Source organism: Myodes glareolus, chromosome 18 (assembly GCF_982192425.1).
Source record: "Myodes glareolus chromosome 18, mMyoGla1.1, whole genome shotgun sequence".
Taxonomy (NCBI): domain Eukaryota; kingdom Metazoa; phylum Chordata; class Mammalia; order Rodentia; family Cricetidae; genus Myodes; species Myodes glareolus.
The window spans coordinates 49,840,043-49,866,885 of NC_142043.1; the positions used below are offsets into that span (position 1 = coordinate 49,840,043).

The following is a 26,843-nucleotide window of genomic DNA, read 5'->3' on the forward strand; positions in this document are numbered from 1 at the left end:
TTAGGAGTTAATAACCAGGACTGATTTCTCATGACCTCCCCCACCCCACCCCGATCACTCTTTCCAAATAATCGCCTGTGTGGTAAATGATGGACCTTTTTATCTTGAGTTGGATCCACTTATTTATTTAGGCAGTATCTTTCCCTCATAGATGGTGTTATATGAATGGAGGATCGGTATTTTATTCATATTTATATTGCTCATAGTAGCATAGTACTGAATACCTAATAACTGCTTATAGTACATTTGTTGGAAAGATAATGAATTGCTGGTATTTAAGAACCTGGTGAGATTTTAATATGTGTAATAAATATTTACCTAATCAGGATAGACAAGGTCTCCTTTATCTTGATGATTAGAAGTAAAAGGGATTCAGTGCCTTGTAAATAGAGGAATGCATACTCATAGCTAGCGGATCTTGTTTGCTCTGGGCACATGTTATATGGAGTATTGTGGAGAATGAACCTGCTGTCAAGTTTAGATAAACCTCTTAATTTGTCCGCTGGTAAAAAAAATGGTATTTGTATTCCCCCCCAACACACTTGTAAAAAATAAAACAGTAGATTTTCAAAAGAAATTCTTAAAGAAGAGAGGACAGGCAAAGAAGAAATCTCCGCAGACAAGTTCTCATGAAGTGTTTCTTTCATGAGTTCTGTGGTTCTCTGTTTATCATCAATACTGATTAGGTATCTGTTCTGTTTCCGTTTTGTTCTGTGCCTTGCTGATGTGATAAATAGTATCTTTCCCTAGGAATTGAATTTATGCTCCATAGCGAAGAATAATCAGTACACTGCCTAAAATAGCAGGGTAATGGAGCAAGTGGTTCTGTGTTTAGAAGTCCTTTTACACGCGGTTGCCTCCGTGCAATTGATACCACATGTAGGCACACTGAGCATACAGTAGTGAACAGTTCTGGGAGGTTAGCATGAGTTCTGTGCATGTGATTTCCAGTTGTACAGTCTCTGCCGTACAAGCAGGAGCCATGCAAATTAGTCATGCAAATAAGGCAGGCCTGATCAGAGAACTACAAGAGGCCTAGACAGCACGTTTTGTAAACGTAGTTAATTTGAATCACCTCGTGATTAGCATCACCACCCACATTTGCTTTTTGCTTTTGTTTCAAAGGAAAACAAAACTCTGTATCTTCATGATGGGAAGTGGTTTGTAATCTGAATCCAGACACCCAAAGGAGTTAGACTCCTATCTTCCCACAGTACCTGGAAGACTGAGACACTATCTTTTTTGATAGTTGTATTTCAAAGAGATGGCTCTAGGGTCTCCAGTAAGACATTGCAGGCTTGAAAAGCTGGCTAGAAGCTTAGGTAGACTTAAAAAAGATTTGCATATATTTTCAAGAACAGAGAAGGAATTACAATGGCAAGTTTTCTAAAATCAAGGTTAGAAAGAGAATGGTGGTGCCTTTGGGGACTGGCTTTTTCCTTGTTTGCCCTAGAGAAATTCTTTTTTACTCTCCTTCTCTCTCTCTCTCTCTCTCTCTCTCTCTCTCTCTCCCCCCCCCCTCTCTCTCTCTCTCTCTCTCCCCTTACCCTTCTTCCATAAAGAAACAAATTCTTCTTTGTATATTATCCCAGAGGAGGTCTTTCCTAAGCAAGTGTGGATATAATAGATGTAGGATGGAGCCTGTTTGTTGAATCCACTTTCAAAGGCTCTCCTATAGCAAGGAAAAATCAGGGAAGGCTTTATGGAAGGGAACCAAGCAAGGTCCTAAATAATAGGAAGATTTGAATAGAATATTTAATGACTTTTCATAGTTATGTAAAAGGAACTATATAAACTCTAATGCCTTTAAAAACATAAGCCCTTACAACTTGAATAGGTAAAAATAAAGACTAAGTAAGACTATCCAATTCCAAGTGAACCCTTAATTAGGAGAAACTCTTCACACAAGAGCATACCATTAAAGGACGAACAGTAGAACAGGATGAGGGTCAGAATTCTGGATACTGTCACACTGGCTTCAAGAGTCAGTCCATCAGTCTACTCTGGTTCAGGAGCTTATGCCTTTAGCTTTTCTATTCACTGTGACTAAGACATTTCTGATGTGTCTGTAGACAAGTACTTTGAGGTCAGAGATTAGCTTTATAATTTTCTTCTAACAAAAGCCTGTTTCCTTCATAAGGAAATCAAATTTCTGAGTTCCTATTTTCCTCCATCAGAGAGAGGACTAAATTTCTCTTTTCCAGCAGTAATGAAATTACATTTGCAGATTGCTCCCATTAACACTATATGACAGTTAGCCCCAGCAGGAGGGCGGCTGCTAACCAGCTTTGGAAACCACATTTTGGAACCATACCGAATGGCAGACTAACAAATTTGAGCTTTATTAATAAAGACGATTTGATTAGGGCCAGAACAAAATTGAAGAGATGTTGTGGAAAGATTAAGCAGCTATGCTGTGCAGACTGTTTTGCAAGGATGGAGGGAGACAAGAAGAATCAAAAAAGTCTGGCAATATTCCAAATAAAAGATAACAGGGATCACATCAAATGCACCTGAAAATGGAAAGGTGGCTATAAAGAAAGAAGGCCTGGCAACCATTGAACACTCCAAAGGGAACAAGGGAAGAATGGGTCATATAAGCATAGATATCAGGAGGAATTGTTCATAAAAGAATCATGACATCATACCACTGGTGGAACAATGAAATGAGGAGATAGCAGATGATATAAAATGAAGAAAATACTGTTAAGAATCTGGCCATTCAAGTGTGTGTGTGTGTGTGTGTGTGTCTGTGTGTATGAGTGTGAGTGTGTATATGTGAATTTTTAGTTTGTTTTATGAGGAATATTATCTGATATCAAATATATAGACATATATGTATGTTATGTGAATTAAATTAAACAATTTATTATTTATATAATTACTCATGATGATTAAGGAAATAATTAAAATGACTGTAAATAAAAGGCTTCCAAGAATAAGGGACTTTCTAGTTTTTAGTACAGGGTCCCATGTACCTCCTCCCCTTGATATAAAACCATAACTCTCACCTTGAAGCAGATGGAATAGTTTATTCTGGAGAAAACTATGAATGGCCATGGCCCAAGAACAGAGATTCAGGTTACTTCACATCCCACGTTCCAACACGTTAACAGTTCCATGATGCTTCTATAGGAGCAGGACAAAGGAAACCATAAAACAAGAGATTCTTCAAGTCCATTGGTAGAAACACTAGGTAGGTAGGTAGAAGAAAAGTGGGGAAATGTTTAGCTGTTGGCCTCAGATGATGTCTGATGGCATTCTTAGCCTTTTGATTAGTAGAAACTGGGGACCTTTGTAGATGGAAGTTTTTGTCCCACCTAGTCCCTCAGCCATTCAGTCCCAAAGAAAAACACAGAGGCTTATATTAATTATAAACTGTTTGGCCTCTATTAGCTCAGACTATTATTAACTAGCTCTTACAACTTAAGTTAACCCATAATTCTTATCTATGTTTAGCCACGTAGCTTGATACCTTTTCTCAGTGCAGCATTCTCATTGTGCTGTGTCTGACTGGCAACTGACTGTCTGCCTTTCCTCTTCCCAGAATCTCTTAGTTTGGTAGTCCCATCTATACTTCCTGCCTGGCTACTGGGCAATCAGTGTTTCATTAAACCAATACAAGTGACAAATCTTTACAGTGTACAAGAGCATTATCCCACAACACCTGTTTGCATATTCTGAAGGGTTTACCTATGGTCACAAAGATGCTAGGCCACACACAGGGGAGGGCAATCAATGGCTATTAAGGCTAAAGATGACCCAAAATGATTTCATTCTGTACTCGCCACATTCCACTCTCTCTATGTCATTGAATGTCTCATCAGTTAGTCAGCCTTTGTAGTCAAAGCTTCTTTCTAGGAATTCTCCTTCATACTCCTCCCCCCCCTCTCTATTTGTAGACAACATATAGTCAGATTATTATGAAACCTTTGGAAGGACACATTTGCTATAAGTGACTGTGATATCCTGAGTGTGGCTGTCCTGTCCTAGCACTAATGAAGGGATACTGTGCCATCCCTTCAAAACAGTGATCCCTAAGAAATGGAAATTTCCTTTGAAGACTCAAGCTGGAGAAGGCTTCAGCCTGATGCCAGCCAAAAGCAGAGCTTCTTTCCTAGAAATCTGACCATTTGTCAGACCACTTCATGGGAGAGACTGGAACAGAGTCCATGATACATGGGACCATCGTTGACCAGAAATACTTAATTACTGTTAATTAATACCTAATGTTACTGCCTTGAAATTCTGAATGCATTTAAAATTTTGAAAAAAGGTGTCTCTGTGTGTGTGTGTGTGTGTGTGTGCATTTGTGTGTATGCAAGCCCTCACGTATACATGCACACACACACACACACGCACATACACACACACCATGGTGTCATAGAATGCATGTGAAGATCAGAAGACAGATTGTTTTTGAGAGTTGATTCTTGCCTTCTATCTTGTTGAGGTAGCATCTTTCCTCCTCCTCCTCCTCCTCCTCCTCCTCCTCCTCCTCCTCCTCCTTCTCCTCCAGGATAACTGCTCTGTGAACTTCGGGGCCTTTTCCCTGTCTGTGCCTCTCATCTCATACAGGCATGCTGGGATTACGGATGAGTGTCGCTTCACCTGGTTTTCTATGTGCACTCTAGGGACTGAGCTGAGGTTGTCAGGCCTGTGTGGCTATTGCCTTGGGTCCACAGAGTCATCTCCCTGGGCCCTAAATGCATTTGTAACAGGAATCTCAGGTTGCCATTTTGCACCAAGCTCCTGGAATCATGTAGATTCTCCTGGAAAACACTCTATCCATTTTCAGGTTGAATTTTGCTCTGCTTGGTGCCCATCACATGATACAAGCCCCACTTTCATCATGCCATATGCAGGATAGAATTTCAATTAGCGTGAAGCCTATTAGCGTAGGTTGATTACTGACATCTAAGAGGTTTGGACTGTGAATAAGCTATATGTTCAGAGAATTTTGGTGTTGTTAGCCAGGAATGACCACTTGAATTTAAATGATTGATTTAGCAGACAGAATTAAAAAGAGCAAGGACCAAAGCCTCAGTGCAAAGCTGGGGGGGGGGGGGGAAGGAAGCAATGAGCAGACTTGAGGCTCCTGCCAACTCTGTCTGACTCTTCTCCAAACCTACTGTAAGCCAATCAGCTGACATATGTTATGTCCTGCAGATGGAGAAGCAGCTTGTGTAAATGTATAGAGTGCAGATGCAAGGACCTGCTGTGCATCTGTTGGAGGTTATATTTGGTAAGCAGCCTGCCAGTGTCTACGGGGTTTGAAGAAAGGCAGCTACACTGTGGGAGGTAGATTAACCTTATTTGTATCACATGGAAACCTTGTGGTCTCTAGAAGGCATAGTTAGGTTTTTTTTAAGTTTTTAAATTATTTTTAAAATTATGTGCTCGTGCATATATCTGTGTAGGGGTATGCACATGTGAGCACAGGTACCCATGAAGACCAAAAGAAGGAATTGAACCCTTTGTTGCTGAAAAACAGGCAGTTCTGCCTGTGGATGCTGGGAGGTGAACATAGGTCCTCTGCAAGAGCAGTGCCTGCTTTTAACTACGGAGCCATCTCCAGGGCCTCACAGGTCCTCCTCAAATGCACAGAATGAGTCTTTCACATGCTATCATAGCATATTCCACACGCTACCATGTGAACATTGAGTCAGGCTACAAGTGAGTGTGCCAGCAGCCAGGGGGAGTTGCACAGCTTCATGTGTTGCTCCCAGCAGTGAGAAGTACTTTTTATCTTTTAGGGACCCAACTCAGGGAAAACTGTCCTTGTCTTTGATGCATGAAGTATAAGTGGGGTTTATTAAAATTAGAAGAGGCTCAGGGGAAAAAATAAAGTGTACATGGGTGCAGGATTCTCAAAGAGAGAGTTATTGTTTAATAAAATACTTTTTTCTTTGTGTGTGTGTGTGTGTGTGTGTGTGAGTGTGTGTGTATGTGTGCAAGTTCATATGGTTGTGTATGTGTGTATGTACATACATATACATGTATGCATTTGGAGGCCAGACGTTGACATCCAGTGTCTTACTTGAACATGCTCCATTTCACTCTTAATTGAAATTCTATCTCGCATCTAGGTTTGTACGAGGTGTGGGAGGACATGTCTTACTCTTACTGTAAGTGGGGTTTCTGATGAGAGTCCTAAAACACTGATGGGAAGGGAAAGGGCTCGGGCAGATGCTCTGAATTGTCTTAGAATTATTGATTCTTCACGTGCTGAAAGGCTTCAGCTAGACTGCCAGGTGAGGAGTTCCTGTAGTCTTCCCTGTTGTTCTAGCCTACTACAAAGGCAGAGTCAGAACTCTAACTCTGTAATAGAACTCTGTAACTCTGTAACCAGTAGGCAGAGCAAAAAAACCACACAGTCAAGAGGTGTGTGACCCAGAGCCAGGAGCATGGGTCTAGGTTAGTTGACTCCACATGAACAAACAAGATAAAACATGTCATAGTAAAGGTAGTGATAACGGTCTGTTGTGGTCAATACTTTTTAATAACGAGTATTCAGATGTTTCAGACAAGTTGTTTGTAATAAGGTATATGGAGATTATTTCATAGTTATTGAGCAGATAAATACAAAGGATGTATGTGACCTCCTTTTGGATGCCAGGAAGATTTATGAGCAGAAGCAATAAGCTGAGTATTAATTGTCTGCCTGGTCTATGGCCTGAGGGCATCTTAGAGGACTTGAACTATCAAGAGTCACCTAAGCAGATGAAAGTGTAAGAGCATTTCGACTTGATACAAACCCCTGTTCCCTGGCCTTCGTTGTGTGTGCAGCTGGAGATGGGGTTAGTTTATCTAACGGAAATAAGCTATAATTTGCCAAGAAGATTATTCAGAACTCCTTATGTCTAGAGGAAGAATTGTATTTAATGCTGCTGTAGAGGCTGTATTAGCAAAGAATCCTAACTCTGGAGGAATTTTGTCTTTTCTTGGGGAAGTAGCACACTGCCTTGTCTTCTAAAAGTCTTTTTCCTTTTGCTCTACTCTTCTCAGAAATAGTTTTTTTTAAAACGTGTGATTCATATATTTCAGTATGTATTTTGACATATTTTCCTTGTCTGATCTTCAAATGTGAAATAGGATGTGTCTTATTTCACTTTCTGCTGTTAGAACAAAATACCTGGAGCTGGGTACTGGGTAATAATTTTAATTAACCAATTAATTAACTAATTTTATATCCTGACCGCAGTTTCCCCCCTCTCCTCTCCTCCCAGGCCCTCCTCCACCTCCCCTCTGACCCCCCACCCACCCCTCCTCAGTTTCTATAATTTTTTAAAGGAGGCTTTTTTTTGTTTCAGGGTAAAGAACGAAGTACTGGTTTCCATAGTTTTTGGGGGTGATCTTATCGTGGAAAGGCAAGAGTGGGAAGAGATGAGAGGGAGGAGGCGAGAGGCCAGGGGAGAGGAGAAGAAGGAGAGGTGGATGAGCAGGGGGAAGAGAAATGGGAAGGGGGGGAAAGGAGAGGAGGTCGCAGGGCAGGAAGGAAGTGCTGTGAAGAACTCTCTTGTTAGAAAAGCACAAATCCCTTCCCCCCTCCAAAAGCCCAGTCACAGGCTGTGTCACCTCTCAACAGGGCACCATGGGGCACTATGCACCAAAGTGGGTTTTGTGGGGGTAAGTCATAGCCAAACCATCACAGTAGGAATATCCAAAGCTGAATTGAAAACCTTTTGACTGTAGAACACAATCTAACCCCTTCTTTTCTACATTAGTTTCCAGGTGTCCCCAATATGGCGGTTCTGTAGCTATCCTGGTAAACATACCTGCTTGTCTTTAGTCTATTAAGCATAGTTGGCCTTCATCTTCAGACTGCCTTTCCCTTCATTTCTCTTTTTATTGATTCTTTCTAGATTTCACATCCTGCATCCCCATCCCCTCACCTCCCTGTCCCTTCATATGTACCCTCTGCCCTTGTGACCTCGGCCTGATGGGTTTAGCTCTCTGGCTCTCATGCCCTCAGGGCTGGCTCACCTGTGCTCCCCCACTACAGGGTCAGCTCTACTGTGCTGCCCAGGTGAGATGCAAGGCCCCCTATCCCAAGTGCTGCCTCTGGGGAGGGACAGGGCCAGCTTGTCTGCTCTCATGACACCAGGGCAGCCCCACCCTCACCCCTGCAGCAGTAGAGAGGGTCAGAGGCAATTCTGTGCATCTCTCTCCTCCTGGCCTTCAGTGGTTACAGCAGCCAGGGTTCACTGCTTCAGCAGGGCCATGGACCCAAACATGGCGCTTGGCAGAAGCCCAGGCCCAGAAGTCACCATGGTCCCTGGTGGCTAGCAGGCCTTCCACCTCAGCCCATTCCTCACCATCTTGGCCTTTTCAGATCTGATTCTGTCTCTCTCTCTCCCATACCCCACCATATATTTGCTTAAAATAATAGGACCTGATCACAGGGCAGAGGCTGCTCTTCCCCGCCCAGTGCGAGCTGCCCCAGGCAGCCCTGTCTTCTAGAATAGTGTTGAAGCTGGGTTACAACTGACTAAATCCTTGGGTACTTAACCTTGCTGATCACCTCCACACCACTCAGCTTTCCTGCTGAGTCAGAAAGCACAGCTGCACCCTGGCTTCAGTGCTCCCGACAGAGCTTGACACAAAAACTTGAAGCAATGTCCTTTATTTAACCAGTCTCAACTTCTAAAGGTCTCCTTTAAAAATTACATTTGTGCGTGTGTGCGTGTGTGTATGTGAGCACACGTGTGCGTGTGTGTGCTCATGGAAGTCAGAGAACAACCTGTGGGAGCCGGTTCTCTCCTAACACCACGTGACTATTGTACTCAGGTCATCAGACTTGGTGGCAAGTACCTCCACTTACTGAGCCCTTGTGCTCTGACCCTTTTAACAAATTTTTCTGTCCCCGTTTTCCCTCAGTACCCTCTTTAGTCTCCTCCTGCCCTTTTCTCCCCTTTAGTAATTTTGTTTTGCCTATTTTCTCCTCTCCCCTCCCTTTCCCCCTCCCCTTCCCTTTATTCCCATGCTCTCTTTTCTTACTAATTAGTGTAAATTAAGCGACAATAATGTAAATCAAATTGATAAGGCCCCCGTGGAAAAATAAAGGTTGCTTGGTAAAATTGCCAAAAGACAATGAACGCCGTAGGCAGTGTAAAGAGTCATTTCAGCCTAACAATTTCTCTGGCCAACTTTCGAATGTGCCCTTATGTGCCCTTATGTGCCCTTATGTGCCCTTATGTGCCCTTATGTGCCCAAGAATGCAAGAGGATATGAGCGGTGGTCGCTTCCCACCCCGATGATTTTGCCACAGCTGCTCTTAACGTCCAACGTGTGGGAGCCAGGGACTCACATCTCCTGACACGCACATGCACCCCGGGAGGCTGTGAAAGGAGCAGGATGAGATGAATGTTGGTTTGGGCAATCATGTGCACTTTTCCTTCCAGAATATTTCCCCCTCTGGACTCATGTCCCCCCTCTCACCCTGATGGATACCGTCTCTCTACTGCAGTTGACTGGCTTTTTCGTCCCCATTTGGACTGAGCTCATGTCCTCATGCTCCATCAGCATGCACTCTTACCCACGGGCTCATCTTGGCAGCCCCTGAGAAAGGACACTTTCAGCTACCACACATCACCCTCTGTAGGTATAGACCCAGACCCTGGCTGTCCTTTTGTGGCACAGGGAAAGTTTCCTAAATAATGCAGCACAGAAGAGACTCCCCAAGCTCCTCTGTGTGTGTCTTGAGCATTGTCTCTGCCCAGGGTTATCACGTTTCATCCGGTACAGCTTGCCAGAGATAGGACAGCAAAGGAATCTTGTGCTTGAAAATGAAAATGAAAACTGACAGTCACTTGTCATATGTGGACATTTACACTTAAACTTAATCATGATTAAATAAAATCTAGAAATCATTTTTCAGATGTACCAGCCCTGACTGTCCAAGCAGCATCAAGCCATGGTCAATATAGAAAATTTCATCATTACAGGAAGAGCTTTTAGACAGCGCTCTAGAGTCTGTCTGTCTGTCTATCTATCTACCTATCAGCCGTTTACCATCAACCAATCTATCATCCATGTATAATCTATCTACCATCTATCAATCTTCTATTTATCATTTATCTACATCCATCATCTATCTTTTATCTATCCATCTATCATCCATCTATAATACATATTTATATATTAGAGTCAATTTAGCCTCATTCAGATTGTGTTATTTTACCAAGACAACATAGCTTCATGTGGAATCTAAAATCATGATTCTTAGTGGCACTTTTAGGCTAATGCTTGCAGTTTTATTCTTAGCCCTGTTTGCTAGAAATATTTGAGTTAATTTATATTTAATGGTACACCCTTCTCCAGAAAAAGAACAGGTCTTAAAACTCTTATCAGGCCAAGGACATTTTTAGTTGGTTATTTGATTACAATTTCAAATTATTCACCATCTCCTGTCCTTAAACAGTAGCACTCCAGAGGATACAGGGGAATCTTGGGGACCACGCCAAGAGCATCACAGACAGAGATACCTTGTCATTTGGATTTGGTTTTTTGAGACAGAATCTTCCCACTTAGGGCCTGGAACATGTGATCTTCCTGCTTCAGCCTCTGGAGTGTTGAGATTACAGGCTGGAGCCAGCCACTTGACTCTGACAATGTCTTGAGAAATTGTCACCACCTGACAGGCATGTTCCCTCCCATCGTTCTTCAAGGGACTGTGGGACAGACTTGGCCTATGGAGGTCTACAGTTCTGGGGGACAGTTGTGCCCCGGTGACCACTTTTCCTTTCTCTCTTCTGCCATGCACATTCCACCCATGAGTCCAGGGCTTGTACTTAACCAGCTATTTCTCTCCAGGCACGCAATTACTGAGAAAAGTGTAAGGTGGAGCCAAGCAAACTAAAGTGCCAATGAGATTGCTTGTTTTTCCCTCCCTCCCCACCCTAGCCCCTTGGGCCTTTTCTCTCCCTCTTCATTGATGAGGTGCTTTCTGGGGACTTCGGCAAGCATAGCTCTTGGAAACATCAGTAATGATCCAAGCGTTTGCTCACACTTTACAGGGTTGTACGCAGTTAGAGTTTACATCACTAGGACCCATTGCTAGAGACAAAGAGGGTGTTATGCATAGTGATAGCAAAAAAGAGACACATTATGTTTTTACCACACATAAAATCTTGAGATATGAAACATTTGGGTGTAAAACATGTCTGTTCTCTGAGATCATTATGAACAGAATATGTTAATCACCATTTCTTACATGTTTTAAAACAGACCACAATGGAGAGAGACCAAATCTACAAAACATGCTCCCAAATAGGTCATCTGCGCTGAAACCTTAATTTTCCTTTTTATTGAAATATATTGCTCCTGTCTGCAACATCATGGTGATAATGTGCAGTCCAACAACCCAACTGACAGCTCAGAGTGTCGCATGCTAATCCTATGCAGATAAGTTTTAAAAAAGGGACAGTCCTTCAAGGCCTATTTTGTCCCCACCATCCCCAGACAAAACCAGGAAGAATTCCCGATGTGCTTTTTACATAAACCAGGCTGCCGGACTCTGACAGAACTCTCCCAAAATGTTACTTATCTTCTGGAAATGACTACATGGCTGGCGTGTCCAACAGCGCCCTGATAAAACTGCTCTCCTAGCTCCTTGGTCTACGTTCATCCTATAGAGGGAAAAAAAAAATCAAAGGGATTTTTGTGCATAATTTTCTTTGAAAGTACATTGATTATCAATCAGATATTTTCTATTTTCCTATCATACTAATTTATACAGGGGTAAATGTAAGCTGTGCATTTTTCAATTTATGGCTAATCAAGTAGTTAAACTTGTGGGAATGTTGTGCTAACTGAGCAAGTCACTCCTATAGAAAATGAGTGCTGACCATCTTGCTGGTTTTTAAGCGTTTACTCACATTTCCTTCACCCACATTCTATACAGCTGAACTGTCTATTCTTTAGAGTAAGTGGAAATTCACTAAAAAAAAAAAGGGCCATTCCATGCCCAGGAGAGTCTGTGAGTTTTCTCAGTCCCATTTCCTGTTGGTAATCAGAAGGAGAAATTTTATTCCATTTTTATCACTCCTTCTGAAGATTGATAATGTAGTTGCTGGGGGAGCATTATTTATGCTGCGTGCTTATTATTTCTGCTGCTCCCAACTTGAAGCATAGCGTGTGTTTTCCTGAAGAATGTTGGTACTTGATTATAATCATAGCTGCCTCTCCTCTGATAGGCAATTTCACTTTGGAGAATAGGTGCGAGAGTTTTAGTGTTTTGAATGTAAATCCGATCAATCCCGTCACACCTTATGCGGAGCGCGAATGATGAATAAGGTTTATTATATTCTGCTCATTAAAATACAGAAAACTTCCCCAGCCATATTGATGTTGTGCTTTTACTTGTTTTAGGTGTTCTTTTTTCCCATTTTCCCTGTGTAAGGCATGGATAAAAGCCACGTTCAGAATCTGAAAAACAGTAATTAATAAATACTTATGGAATTAGTAACTGAGTCATGATACATTCAGGGGTGGTATTTTAGGCTGTTCTGTTTCTGGGCATGTAGCTTCCTACACCGTAGTGTATACCTGGATTCTTGCAGATGGCAAGGCAGTTAAAGGAAAACTTGTACTAGTAAACAGGACATGGAGGTGGTCCTATTCGCCTACTAGATAGTAAATCTACCCAGTGCATTAAGAGGCCTGGGAGAGAGTTCAGTGGTAGCACCCTTGCTTGCTATGTGTAGGGTTGTAAGTTTTAGCTCCAGCACTACAAACCAAAACAAATAGCCAAGTGTGGTGGTTCGTGCCTGGAATCTTAGCAGGGGCAGATGAAGGAAGAAGAATATCAAGTTCAAGGTAAGCTTAGGCAAGGTGGTAACTCTGACACTTGGTTGGGCTACAGAGTGAGTTCCAGGACAGCCTGGGCAACAGAATGGGAGCTTGTTTTAAAAACAAAACAAAAACAAACTGAGCAAACAAATAATGACAAAAGAAGCAACATTAACTAAAGTCCTACATGATAGTTGTAGATTTTATTTTTCCTGTTTATAAGGGATGAAACAAAGACTTGCATCCTTTCTGGGATGGATAGAAAGGATCGATTCCTTTAAGATTTGGCTCAAAGTGATACTGATAGAGAGCCCAAGGTGCTTTGAGGTCATAAGTATTTTTTTATTCTCCAGTGTGTGTATATGCATGTGAGTACGTGTATGTGTGTTGTATGTGTATGTGTGTGTGAGAGTGTTTTATGTATGTGTGTGTGTGTGTGAATGTGGTGTGCATGTGTGTGTGTTTGAGTGAGTGGTGCATATGTGTGCATGTGTATCTCTCTCTCTCTCTCTCTCTCTCTCTCTCTCTCTCTGTCTCTCTCTCTCTGTGTGTGTGTGTGTGTGTGTGTGTGTGTGTGTGTGTGTAGGCCAGAAGTCAACACTGTTCTCCTGAATTACTCTCTGCTTTGTTTCTGAGACAAAGTCTCTCATTGAACCTGCACACGCTGGCTAAGTGGCCAGCAAACCTCTGTCAGCACAATCCCCCTGCCATCCCTTTGTCAGCACTAAGAAAACGGGAGTTTGTCTCCATGCCCGGCTTTTACATGGGTGCTAGAGACAACTCAGGGCCCCATGCTGCAGCAAGCACTTTATCAGCCGAGCATCCCTGCAGTCTTTCTTTTCTCAAATGCAAATTTGGCTTCATAACACAATCATCAGTAGAGTAATACCCCATGGACACCTCGTCTCAGCACAGGCAAAGCCCCATCATCATCAGCATCTCCAGCAAGGGGGGTACAGCTGTGACAGCTGTTCAACCCACACTACCACATCAGCTTCTGTCCTCTCCACAGCTGGCAGGTGGGCCACTTGCCATTACACATGGGTTTGGAAAATGTATATGACATGCCACCATTGCAACACTGTCATTCTAAGTATGTCTGACGTCCTAAAAACCCCTGGCTATTTCTCTACCTCTTTGTTCCTTCTCCCCCTCCATCCTGGAAACCACTGGCATTTTTACTGTAGCCATAGTCTCCTTTCTCCTTTGGGCCATAGGTTGAATCATGCAGGATACTGCATTTCCAGGCTGCCTTCTTGAACTCAGACTATATATTTATCTTTCTTTCATGTCTTTTCATGCTAGGGATCATGTTTCTTTTTAGTACCGAATACTATTCCATTAATTAATGCACTGTATCTATAGACATCTGTGTAGAGGAAAATTTTATTTCTACATACATTTTAAACTCTGGGCAATTACCAAAATGTGTGAATGATGGATTTTATTATAAGATATTATATCTGCTTAGTTTTTAAATTTAAAAAATATTAAGAAGCAACCAGGAAAGATGGCTTAATAGTTAACAGACTCTACTGTTCTTGCCCAGGAAATTGGTTTTTTCTTCTTTTTTTGAGACAGGGTTTCTCTGTGTAGCCCTGGCTGTCCTGGATCCCACTCTGTAGACCAGGCTGGCCTCGAACTCACAGAGACCCCCCTGTCTTTGCCTCTCAAGTTCTGGGATTAATGACAAGCATGCACCACCACCTGGCTCTGAAGTGAAAAAGTTGTAAATTTTTAGGCGGATTGTAGACTTGTATATACGGCTATCAGCTGTCAGATCAGAGGGACCCAGGGAGAAGCTGGTTTATATGCATTCACAGTATGTGAGCCCATTCACATGTGACTGTAAGCACACGCCATAGTGTGGAGTGCAGAGAACAGCATAGGCTGTGGGGCGTCCCCTTCTTCCTGGTTTTGAGACAGCATTTCTGTATTGTCTTTCTACTGCGAGAGCCAGGCTGCCCTGCCAATAAGCTTCTGGAGCATCTCTCTGCCTCCCTCCTCCCTGCAGGAGCACCAGGATAGAGATGCCCATATCATGTATCTGGCTCTCCAGTGGGCTCTGGACGTTCGAACTCAGATCTTCATGTTTGCACAGCACATGCTCTTATCCACCGAGGCACCATCCCATCTCTAGAACACACACTTTAAAAAGTCAAGCAGGCCTGTAATCTAGCACTTGGGAGACTGTCAGGAGAGCAGTGAGGTCAGAGCCAGCGTGGGATGCATAGTGGAATCTTATCCTACAAACAGCCTCTGTTCAAACTCCTTTTCGAAAAAAAATATTTTTAATAAAATTGCATGACTGCCAGCTTGGCTGGATCTCACATCTCCTAGGGCACACATCTGTCTGGGAGGGTGTTTCTAGAGAGGGGTAACTGATGAGAGAAGACCTACTCTGAATGTGGGCAGTGCTGTGCCGTGGCCTAGGATCCTGGACTGAATGAAAAGGCAAAGAGGAGAAGGTGAGCCACACACTGGTTACCTCACCTGCTTTCTGATGGGGCGAGTTTCTGCACGACATCTGTGAGCCCCTTCTGCCACCATGCTTCCCCAGGACGGGATTTGCTCTCCTGAATCGGGAGTCCCAGTAACTCCGTCCTCCTCTGAGCTGTGTTGTGTTAGGTACGTGGTCACAGTGGTGAGAAAGGGAACCAGTGACAGCAGTTCTATGCAAATAGTGCTTTGATCCTTGGCCAAGCCCATGCTAGGATGAAGGGCTTGAAAAAGTTGAAAAAGATCATGCACTAGAAACAGAAAAAAACAGTTAAGTTTGGCTTTTATGAAATCAATTTGCTTTCACCTTCTGTTTCATTTATTTTGTCCAAGTAGACTGAGCAGTAGAAAAAAATGCTCAGGGAGTACAACCTGGAAAAGAGGAATCCTGGGCATTACAAGCCAGTGAGGACACATCACTGTGTTCTGGTTTCCAGTGTGTTTTAGACTGTGTGAGCATGCCAGGGCCCTGCGCTTTACCATGGCTCTGTGCTTCTCTGAAGTGAGCTTCCCTTTCAGTGTCGTTCCCCAAATGAGCGTCTTTGCTTTACCTTATTATTACACAGTGTGTGTATGTGTGTGCGTGTGTGTGCGTGTGCATATCTGTGTGCGTGTGTGCATATGTGTGTGTATATGTGTGCATATGTATGCGTGTGTGCATATGTGTGTGTGCATGTGTGTGCATATGTGTGCATATGTGTGCGTGTGTGTGCATATGTGTGTGCATGTCTGTGCATATGTGTGTGCATATGTGTGTTTGCATATGTGTGTGTGTGTGTGTGTGTGTGTGTGTGTGTGTGTGTGTGTGAGTGAGTGAAGGGTGGAGGTCACAGGACAACTTTGTGGACTTTGTTCTGTCCTATTTTTACGTGGGCTTTAGAGAGTGAACTTGGGGGTCTCCAGGATTATTCAACAAATGCATTTACCCACTGAGCCATCTCACCAGTCTATTGCTTCTTAAAACTGCATCCTGGTTACTTCTTACATAAAACACAAGTATATCAATACTGACATGCATGTTCATGTGTACATTCTTATAACACTGTACTCTTTATATATTTAAATATCTCTATTAATATGCAGACCCATGTAGATATTATAAGATTATAGTAGTATCACTGTGCATTAACTCTAATATTCTGACACTTGTACTCTGAAGATCATGGTACAATTTTGTTAAAGGTTCTTCAGAGAGTTTTTACACTAACTCTTCAAAGATCACATTGGACTATACCGTGGGGAGGCTTTTTCTACTGATATATCGTTGCGGAGGAAACTCAGGGCAGTGTGCCCTCTGACTAATTTTAGAAGATATGCATTATCTTGTTTTCTACTTCCAAAGACTTGTTATATCTTCATAAAGCCTTAAAAATGTCATGTTACTTTCCAATATCTTGGAATTTCTGCAAGTTAATAGATCAGTAGGAAGATGGAGTTTTCCTTTTTTAAAAATATTTTAGTCCTAATTTTATATGTGTGTGTGTATCTCTCTGTGGGGATGTGAAGTCCATGAAGTCCAGAAAAGAGAGGGCTTCAGACCCCTGGAGCTGGAGTTCCAGGTGGATGTGAGCTGCCCAATACAGGCGGGCGCTGCAGCTGAGCCCTGATTCTCCGCAAGAGCAGTTCGTGCTGTTGCCGATGAGCTATCTCTCCAGCTCCTGGGGTTCTACTTTTTAAATGAATAATTAAGGGCCAGAATTTTCTTTGATATGTTATGGTAAAGTTAATTAGCGCCCATGACTTACAGTGAGGCATAATGAAAATGACATTGAATTGTGAATTCTAGGACAGAGTTGGTGTCTGAACTTCAAAGCTTAACCTGGGGTCAGAGTCTCTCAGCCTCACGCAGCCACTGAAACGTGTGGCTGATCACACCTTGGCTTGCCTGCATCCCCAGTGTTAAGATGAGACCGTGTGTGTGAAAATGGTCAGGCAGCTCGGAGATGTTGCTATTGTGATTAACAGTACACGCCAGTTACTGTGTTAAGTGTTTGTATAATTCTCCTGGTAGTTTCATGGTCTAAGCGACATAAATACTGGAGCTCTACAGAAGAAAGTGAGGAATAGGGAGCCAAGGCACCTTGGTGGGTGGGAATGGCAAGCTTTGAACCCAGGACTGACAGTAAAACCCAAGCTCATAAACACACAGCTTTGATCATCCATCTGAACAGTACTGCTACGTTGTCTTCTGTGTGAACTGTTGAGGCAGGGAAAGCATAATTCTCCTATTAATACACCTGAATTTTAAGCATGAAACTTAAAATTTTGTTTTTGTTTGTTTGTTTCATTATAAGAATTAATTTTCTCCAGAGTTTTAACCATCCATATGTTTTCTTTTCCCAGAATTTAATTGTCCTGAACCCACTCACAGTGACAGAGGAGGAAATAAGACCATCACTAGAGAAACGCCTAGAAGCCATCATCAGTGGGGCTGCACTGCTGGCTGACTCTTCCTGTACCAGGGACTTCCACCGAGAGCGGATTATCGCCGAGTGCAATGCCATCCGCCAGGCTCTCCAGGACCTGCTGTCGGAGTACATGAACAATGTAGGTGACTGGTTGCTTTTCCTCCTCGTATCTTCTTGGAACGAGTTTGAGCATTTGCTAGGCTGCTACAAAGGAGGAGGTGATTTTATGGAAAGTGACGTTGAGAGTGGGTTCTGTGACTTTTTCAGGAGGAGGCATAATTTTAGGAGTTTGGAAGATTGAAGTCATCATTGGAGAAATATATGCATGTGGTTGGTTGGTTGGAGAAGCCTCTAAATCTCAGTTGGAGAGGCAGGGTTGGAGGAACAAAACAAGCATTGCACATTAGTTTAGAGGATCCGAAGAAGAGAGAGTGGTATATTGGTTGGAGTGGAGTTGGCAACAAAGGGGCACTTGAAGTTAGAATCTAGGGTGGTGTAAGATGTGTCAGTGGTGTGGAGATCTGGAGCTGGATTTGAAGAGGTGAAAAGCGCAGACCTTTTGATTGGATACAGTTGTCATCTCCAAATGTGATAGATATGGTGCCATAGGATTTCCTGCCGGTGGGAACCACTGAGGACGTTTGAAAACGCTGAAATTTTAAGTATTTGTTTCAAGGTTCCTTTCGTTCGATTCTGTACTGTACTTGTATCTCAGAACTGTTACTAAAACAAACAAGAAGCTCTCAGGATAACCTAGCTGTACAGGCGTCCCTACAGGTCATGGATTCGAATTTGCTCCTGTGGCTTCTTTTTTTTGAGACAGGGTTTCTCTGTAGGTTTGAAGCCTGTCCTGGAACTCGCTCTGTAGACCAAGCTAGCCTCGAACTCACAGAGCTCCGCCTGCCTCTGTCTCCTGAGTGCTGGTATTAAAGGTATGGACCACCATTTCTCAGCTGTTCCTGTGGCTTCAACTCCTTATAGGCAATTGTTGGCTGAAATAATTACATGGAAAATTTAAAAAAGCTTACATTTGAAATGAACTTCAGCAGTATATATTTTATTATTCTATATAATTTGTTGTTGTCCACTTTTTCTATTGTTCTTAAATTACAAATGAACCTGTCACAGATATGTTTATATAGGAAACATTGTGGCACTTCTAGAGTTTAGAACTGCTCTTCAGACATTCACTGTGTGCTGTGGAATGTATCTCTTACAGATGAGGAGGGAACGTTATATATTCATCATGAAAACTTCTTAAATCATTGAACTACATAGTTAAAACATTTTCTTTATCTACCCTTATCTAAGTGAAGCAATTCAAGATTTATATAGATATGTTTGAGCAATTATTAGTCACAGAGCATATGGCTTTTTGGTTAAGAAATTGCTTGTTTTGAGTCTTTAGGTAGATAAATGAAATGTGTGAAAATCAATGAGTTTTCGAGTCCCTTGAATACATTTGATGTATCTCCATATTCTTAATATTTGATGCTTTGACTACTGACCAAAAAGCTCTTTCCTGTCAAGAAATCAAAGTTGAGAAGCAGATTTTGTTAATAAGAAGAACATGTTAGTTAAGCCACGCCCTGCTTAAATATCTGAAGTAAGAATGTTGCCAGTTTCAGCATATGAGATTTTTCTTATTAAAGATTGCTCAGGGCAGTTCATCAATCACAAGAAACCTAGAAACTGAAAAGTGTTAAAAATATTATTCTCATCTTTATAAAGTGTAATAAAGTTATACATATTTTTATTTTGCATATAAATTATGAAATCATAAATAAAGTTCACTTTATTTAAAGTAGTTGCACTCGTTACAGATATATAGATATATGAACATCCACACTAACCTGCACAGATTTAGTAGTAATGGATTCATGATTTATGTGGTCTGATATAAAATGAAAATGAGACTTCTTATTTAAAACAGGCAGAGAAACATTTTTTTTCATAGTCACTCGTAATAAATGAAATAAATCTTTATTTGCTACTTAATGCTAGGCTTCCCAGGTCAGCCTACCTGTGGAGTGAGGGCACAGAACCTCAAAGGCATTTGTGGTCAGGCTCCATCATGTTTCCAAGGTCACCTTCCGGAGAGAAGAGCTGTCTTATTTGGTGTTAGAAAGCCTGCGCTTGGCAATCGTCTCAATACATTTCCACTCTGTGATGATGTGTTATCCTAGACACATCCCCTTGTCCTACTGGTTAAGATTTTGAGCCCTTCTGTGTTAAATCCAAGGGGATCCCATTCTAACGATTCATTTCTTTTTGTTTTGTGTATGTTCTGTCTATTCGTGTATATTTATCACATGTGTGCAGTTCCCACTGAGGCCAAACGTGGGCACCAGGTCTTCTGGAACTGGAGTGACAGATGGTTGTGAATGGCCATGTGGGCGCTAGAAACTAAAATCAGGTTTTCTGAAAGAGTATTAGGTACTCCACCTGCTGAGTCCTCTGCTCCGCTTCCATCAGTTCTCATGAACAGGAATGTTCTTTCTTGGCATGAGCTGAGCTCAAGTCTTGCTCATTTTGTACATCTTCAGGAGGGCTCTGGAATTTTGAAGAACATGCCACCTTCCCTGATGGATCTGGTATAGATCCTTCAGTACCTTTCATATTTTTTGCCTTTATGGACTTTACAATTCCGGCACAAAGACAATCACAGAAAGAAACTTCATGTTATTAGTTCTCATGAGAATCTGAGGATCTCTTAGGCGGATGTGTCATTAAGGCTCAGCTCCACATTCCATGTCTGTTGCGTCCAGATCATATCAGCAGTGGTACACAATGATTTGAGATTCAGTCTGTCGGAGCACATGGTTATTTTCTGAGTTAAAATAACCTTTTTTTTTAAAAAAAAAAAAACCAAAAACCAGCAAGTTTTTAATCCTAGTGTTTTTTTTGAATGCTAACAGCCATTTCTCACAGATATACTCCTAACTACTTTATTGGAAGAAATTATTTAAGACAGACAATATTTCCAAAATGGACTTTCAAGACAGGAGTAGAGATCTTACAGGTAAGGGGAAAACTCAAAATATCCTTTTGTATACTTTACTGAAGTATCAGAGCTTCTTCCCAAGACACTCACACAAATGAAATTGATTTCTGAGTGCCAAAAAGACCACCATGTAAAGATGAAAACCCCACATCAGCATTTCCGGAGAACTCGCCCCATCTGTCAGTATCAGCTTTTAGTCAGTTATGCAGTTCTTTTCTTTTCAACCCATTATAGGAATAGAGCTCAGATTCGAAGGTCCATACTGGTAAATCACATGTATGCTTTGTTTATTTTACCCAACCATGAGATACAATGCCTGACATTAAGAAAAAACTGAGTTGCATTTTTCAAAGGAGGAATGAATGAAAGGATTGCATATTGTACATGTCATGTAATGAAGAAACAACCTCTTTGACATGCAGCACGTTTCAGGCACCCTACTGAGTTTATGTGACAAAACCCCTGTGGCAAAACCTCTTCTTTTGCAAAGAACAGGCTTCTTCCAAAAGTCTGTGGGACTCTCCAGGATCATTTATCATCATTTTTTTCGAGCACAGTTCTACCATTTGGATTTACATCTGGCCATGCTCCAACATAGCGTTTTTATTCATTTGAGGACATGCTCCAGGGAACATTGAGAGTCAAAAAAGCATAACTTCTTTCTCATAGAACCTAGGAGTGGATATTCCTAAGATATGTCTGCTAGCTTTGCTATACTTTTATGATGGGCTAGGTCTAGTCCATCGTTTTGGTAAAGAACTTAAGAAAAATTTCAGAGTGGAGTAAAACTACCTTCTCAGTGGTGGGAGAGAAGGGCACAGGGGAGCTATTTATCTTTACATGTTGGGTGATCTCTTTTATAACTAATGGAAATGGGTTTTGAAGGCGAAGAGCCATCATGTTTGAGTTTTTAGATATCAGCAGACATAGGTATTTTGGGGGGGGGTGGTTAAAAATCATGTGGTGTTGAGTATGGAGGCATGGCTGCACAGGACCTTCAGCTAGTGTGTGTGAATTGGTAATATTAGCACTCAGGTGACACTTATTTCTAGGGGATTTTAGAGCACAGAGTGACAGATGCTGCTGCTCCAATAGACAAGGCAGACTCGAACTTCATGCAAGGGCTAATTTATGTTTCCATAGATCTCAGCTGCTCCGTGTTTTCTTCTGTTCTCAGATGTGAAAGCACACATTTGATTCTCATTGTTTAGTGAGTAAATAATCCAATAAACTGGCTTTTGGCATTCAGAAAGAAATTTCATTTGTGTGACTTCAATGCATTACCTATCATGGGAAGCTCTGAGGCTTCAGGGAAGCCGACAAAGAGAGAGTGAGATTTCTCCTTGCATACAGGATCTCCACTTCTGTCCTAAAAGTGCATTTGGGAAAGAAGCTCTGCCTTGACTATTTTCTTTTAATAAAGTAGTTAGGGTGTCTGTGAGAAATGGCTGTTAGCACCAAAGAAGTGTTAGGATTAAACATTTTCTAAATATAGAGTTCTAAAATATGAAATGGCTCAGTTGGCAAAGTGCTAGCCATGGAAGCATAGAGACTGAGTTGGATCCCTCAGGACCACATACCAGAGCCGAGAGTGGGAGCTTGCAGGCTAGCAGTAGGCCTTTGCTGGCCAGAGAGTTAAGCTGAATCAGCAAGTTTCCTGTTGAGTGAGAGACCCTGCCTCAAAATGAGCAGTGTGGCTGGCTCCTGAGAAATGATACTTGAGATACACATTTCCATACATGCACACACCTCCCAGCACTTGTGCACACAAACATTTTTGTGTGTTTACATAAAAGAAAACAAACAGAAATTCTGAATAGAGAATTTTTCAGAACTATTTTTTTTCTTTGCTTTCCCCTTATGGACTGCATCTTACAACTGTTGTTATTAACTCAGGTTTACCGTGCTTGACACTTGGTTTTATATTCTAAATTTCCCCAGTATGCCATGATGGTTGGATGGCTGCTCATGTTGGGAACACTGGCTTTTCAGTTTCTACCTATCTTGCATTTACAACCTTAACTAACTTAAAAGAAATGAGTTGTATCTTTTTTAGGCTTGCACAGTATTAGATTTGCTAAAATCAGAGCTGGCAAGCTTAGAGCATGTGACCAAAGTCCAGGAAATGATAAAGGAAATGTCAGATACTGAAACTGGAATGTAGGAATAGGGTATCTAGGGAAATTCTATATAATTTTATGTATCCCAGTTCTATTTAGGCAGGAAAATGAGTTTCACATTCCTGTTTTCCTCTAGTATGAGGGTTAGGTTTTTCACAACTATTGAGAGTATGAATTTCCTGAGCTGCTGAGGGACCAAGCATCCTCCTTCCCCTCACAGCTCTAGTTATTTGGATAATTTGACTATCAATGTCTGAGTCTTTCTGGACAAGCTATGTTTGGGGTCATCTAAGTCTGCAAGGGAACATTCACTTTGGGACTTCAGAGAGTTTGTGCATTATATGATGTGAAAAAAGGAGTCCAGAGTCTCCTCCTGGGGAGACTGGTGATTCCCATAAACCTCTTCATTGTGCTCTAATATTCTAATGCTGTTTAAAAACCAGAGGGGCAATTCTGTTGAAATGATAAATGCCTAATTACTGAATTAAGCTAACATAAAAAGTAAAACAAAACAAATAGCCACTATTGAAAATAAACCAAGAAATATCCAGATGAGCCAAGCACAGGAGGGGAAACACGATAATTTGTTATTACTTCTTTTATGTTTGGGTTTATAATTACATCATTTTCCCCTTCTTTTTCCTCCCTCCACATATGCCATTTTGTTTTCTTTTACAATCTTGGCCTCCCTCCTCCCTCCCTCCCTTCCTTCCTTCCTCCTTTTCTTTTTTTTTTTTTTTAAAGAACTGTTGTCATAGGGATAAACATATTGGTCTGCTCTTCCTTGGGGAAGACCATTTATCCCACCTTCAGCCTTTCTCAGTGGCTTGTGATTTTTCTGTGTAGGGCTGAGGCATTGTGGGTGTCCCCTGTTCAGTTGGGCACGCCATTGTATTGTCCGTGTTCAGTTCATGTTTACAGTCATATGAGGCAGACTTTGTGCGTAGCTTCTGATGTCTGTAAAGGAGCAATAACTGAGAGTAGTGGAGGTGCCTCAAGCAGCAAGATATGGGCTACATCCAGCACTCTGCACAGGGAAAGTTCTGGAAGGCTGCTTACCCTCAGCCTGTTTACCTGAAGGCCAAGGACCTTTGGTCTGTGAGGTTTATGGCACAGGTCATCTGCTTTGTGTATGGCTTCAGCTGTTCCCTTCCTCCCACTCGGGGCATTTGTACCTCCTGGTGTACACACACTGCTTCTTGGTTTTCTTTCTTTTTATTTCTTCTGATAACAATAGACTTTACTTAAAGTTTTTCTTTTTACATTAAAAGAACTGGATCGAATGGTAGAAATGACAGAAATCAAGTAGGCCTCGAGAATCTTCACATGAACTGTTCTTACTGGGATAGAATTCAAGGGTCCCGTGCCTAGCAGGACAGTTTGAAATGAGTTGTCAGGGAGCACAGGTGCAGACTGAAATTCAGATTAGCATGGGTAAGGTGGATCGGGGAAATTCCCTCAGGAGATTTTGTGAGGTGAGAATGAGAACAAAGCCATGGACAATGGGAACTCTTCTGGAGGTGGGAAATCCTTCAGAATAGCCCCAGGCTAAGACAGGACAAGGAGCTGTCTTCTCTGCAGCTGTCAGCCATTGACTATGAGTCATCCCTGTGGGCCTGTGGTCTAAGAAGAGCTTCCTGCAACTGAGGACAGACCCTGTTGAGGGACAGAGATGCCAGCCATAAGCTGCTGAACATTCCAGTGGATTTCTAGGGAAATACACACGATCCACAGCTCCAGCGACCAGCCACAGTGAAACTGTCCTTTCTATTGGCCTGAATAAGGAAAAAACACCCTGTCTCAGTAACTAAGTATTTGGCCTCTGAGAGTGTTTAATTTACCATTGGGAGTTCTGGGATAAACATACTCTGCCACCCAGACAGAGATGTTCCAGACTGAGGGAATATTCATTAAAATAATGAACAGACTTAGTTGTCCTACAGGAGGTCCAAGTCAGGTTGGTCCTAAGCAACTGCATTGTATGACCTTCTGGAGATTGTGTGATTTTCTACGCATTATAAACACAATGATACATATGCAGGATTTTGAGAGACTTAACACATTTTTTCCCCCCTGACAGATTCTGCATTGGCCAAGAATGATAGCTAAAACTTATTTTAGTTTTGAGTTTTATTGGCAGAGATACAGCTCCTGATCACATGAATTCCTGTACAGACACTGTCCCATGGAGCTGGTGGTTTCAGGATCAGGAGAAACGGCATCTTGGTTTCAGGATCAGCCAAAGCGATAACTGAAATGAGCATGATGAAGGGAAACTGAGGTGGGGATGCATTCAATACAAAACAAAACAACATCAGAAGAAGCTGTAACAATGGAAAGTGCCGGGCACTCAGAGAGTGACTCACTCCAGAGGAAGAGACCACAGGCCTCTCAGATGAGCGCATGCTTCTGCTTGTTTCAGAGGGGGGAGGGGGAGCCTGCCATACGGCTGATGTATAGACTGTGCAAAGGTACGAGGGTGGGAATCACAGCGCTTGATGTGGGGATATGCATAATATAGAAGAAAGGCCAGATATGAAGTCAAGCATTGGCCATTAAATGCCAAGCGTTGTTCCCCCCAATATTTAGTTAAACATAGTTTGCTCATTTTCAAAAGAAGGCAGGTTTCAGTGTGAGCCCATCTCTCTTTAGTAGTGACTCATAGTATTTAGCTTCTGCTCAGTCTTAGAAGGTTCCCTTTCAGAATACAAAACTGCAGGGGTGTAGGACCCAAGATGTCTGGTGAGTTCACAGTCAGGGAGATGGTCTGCTGGTCGACCTGGATGAGTTTCCAGTAGAAAGTCAGCATGAGATGCTGGGGCTGTGCACGCAGGCACTCGCTCGCACATTCCGTCTAGCTAACCCTTCCCTCACTCCAGTTGCAGCCAGAATTCCAATGCAGCCACACAGAGATCTGATGTGTGAAATTCCAAGTGATCCCAGTCTCTAGGAACCATGAGAGACAATAAAATTGTTGTTGTTTTCAGCCACTAGGTCTTAATATCGCTTTGCACACAGCAGCTGACCACCAGAGCACTACAAGACTTGGTATGTAAAACATCTTAATACCAAATGGAAGGCACAACCTAGAAGGTATGAAAGAGACAGGCCTGCCTGATCATCACAGAGACTGAAGATTACCAATCTGAAAATAATAAGCAGAAGTATGTAGAAATTAAGTTCTATCTAATCTATAGAATTAGATTCTATCACTACTAGTAGATTTAGTTGCTTTCCACCATTGTGTATTCTTTCAGTCCTTGGTAAAACTAAACCTCCGGAGCCATCGTCATGACCAAGGTCTGCAGTGGGTGAGCCTCATATAACACTAAGTACTCAGAATTTAAGACCAGGTGTGGAAAGAGAAGAGCCTAAATGAGTTATGCTCACATACGGTTAAAAGTGTGTGCATATGCCCTGCACTTGGGCAACAGTGATAGCTGTCACCACATTTGAATGACTGCTTTTCCAGGTGATCCACCATTGATGACAAAAACGTATGACGACTGGTTATTCTCTTTAGTGGTTCTGAGTCAGAAGCAGCAAATACTGAGTGAATCTAATTCAAGCTGTAGCATGGCCATAGGGAAGTATCCACTTAGACTTTCTTGCTTAGAAGTCTCCCCTCGCTTCTCTGCAATGAGAATCTGAATCTTAGTGTTGTCTGAGGTTCAGGAAAAAAAAAAAAGGAATGTGCAAAGAAAACACAAAGCTGGCAAAAAGGTAAGTTTGGCAATTGCTCTGCAATTTGAGAGAGAAGGGCAATTAATTCATTTGTCTGATGCAAAATAGATGTGATAATCACTATTTTTGATGATTGTTCTGTGTTTTGTGTAAACAGAAGCCGGCCCTGACTTTTCCATTCCTTTAGAAATGTTGACTGCTGTTTTATCTACTTTCTGGCTTTGACATAAAACCTAGAACTCGTAAACACCAGCAAACTAAATCTATTGAAGTACAACTTCTATTTCATATTCTGCTGTTCACCCTCCACTGGAAAGACTCTCTCTTCTATCCTCT

The 26,843-nt window shown here is 42.0% G+C and overlaps 1 protein-coding gene across 3 annotated transcripts in view; it reads left to right on the forward strand.

Moving 5' to 3' along the window:
• The window catches only part of Ctnna3 (catenin alpha 3), a 1,405,098-nt gene that overhangs the window by 306,830 nt on the left and 1,071,425 nt on the right, over positions 1-26,843 (forward strand). For all 3 annotated transcript variants that reach the window (XM_048451587.3, XM_087898188.1, XM_087898189.1), the window contains one exon: positions 17,635-17,838. In XM_048451587.3, coding sequence (XP_048307544.3) covers positions 17,635-17,838 — 204 coding nt within the window. The remainder of the gene's footprint in view (positions 1-17,634; positions 17,839-26,843) is intronic.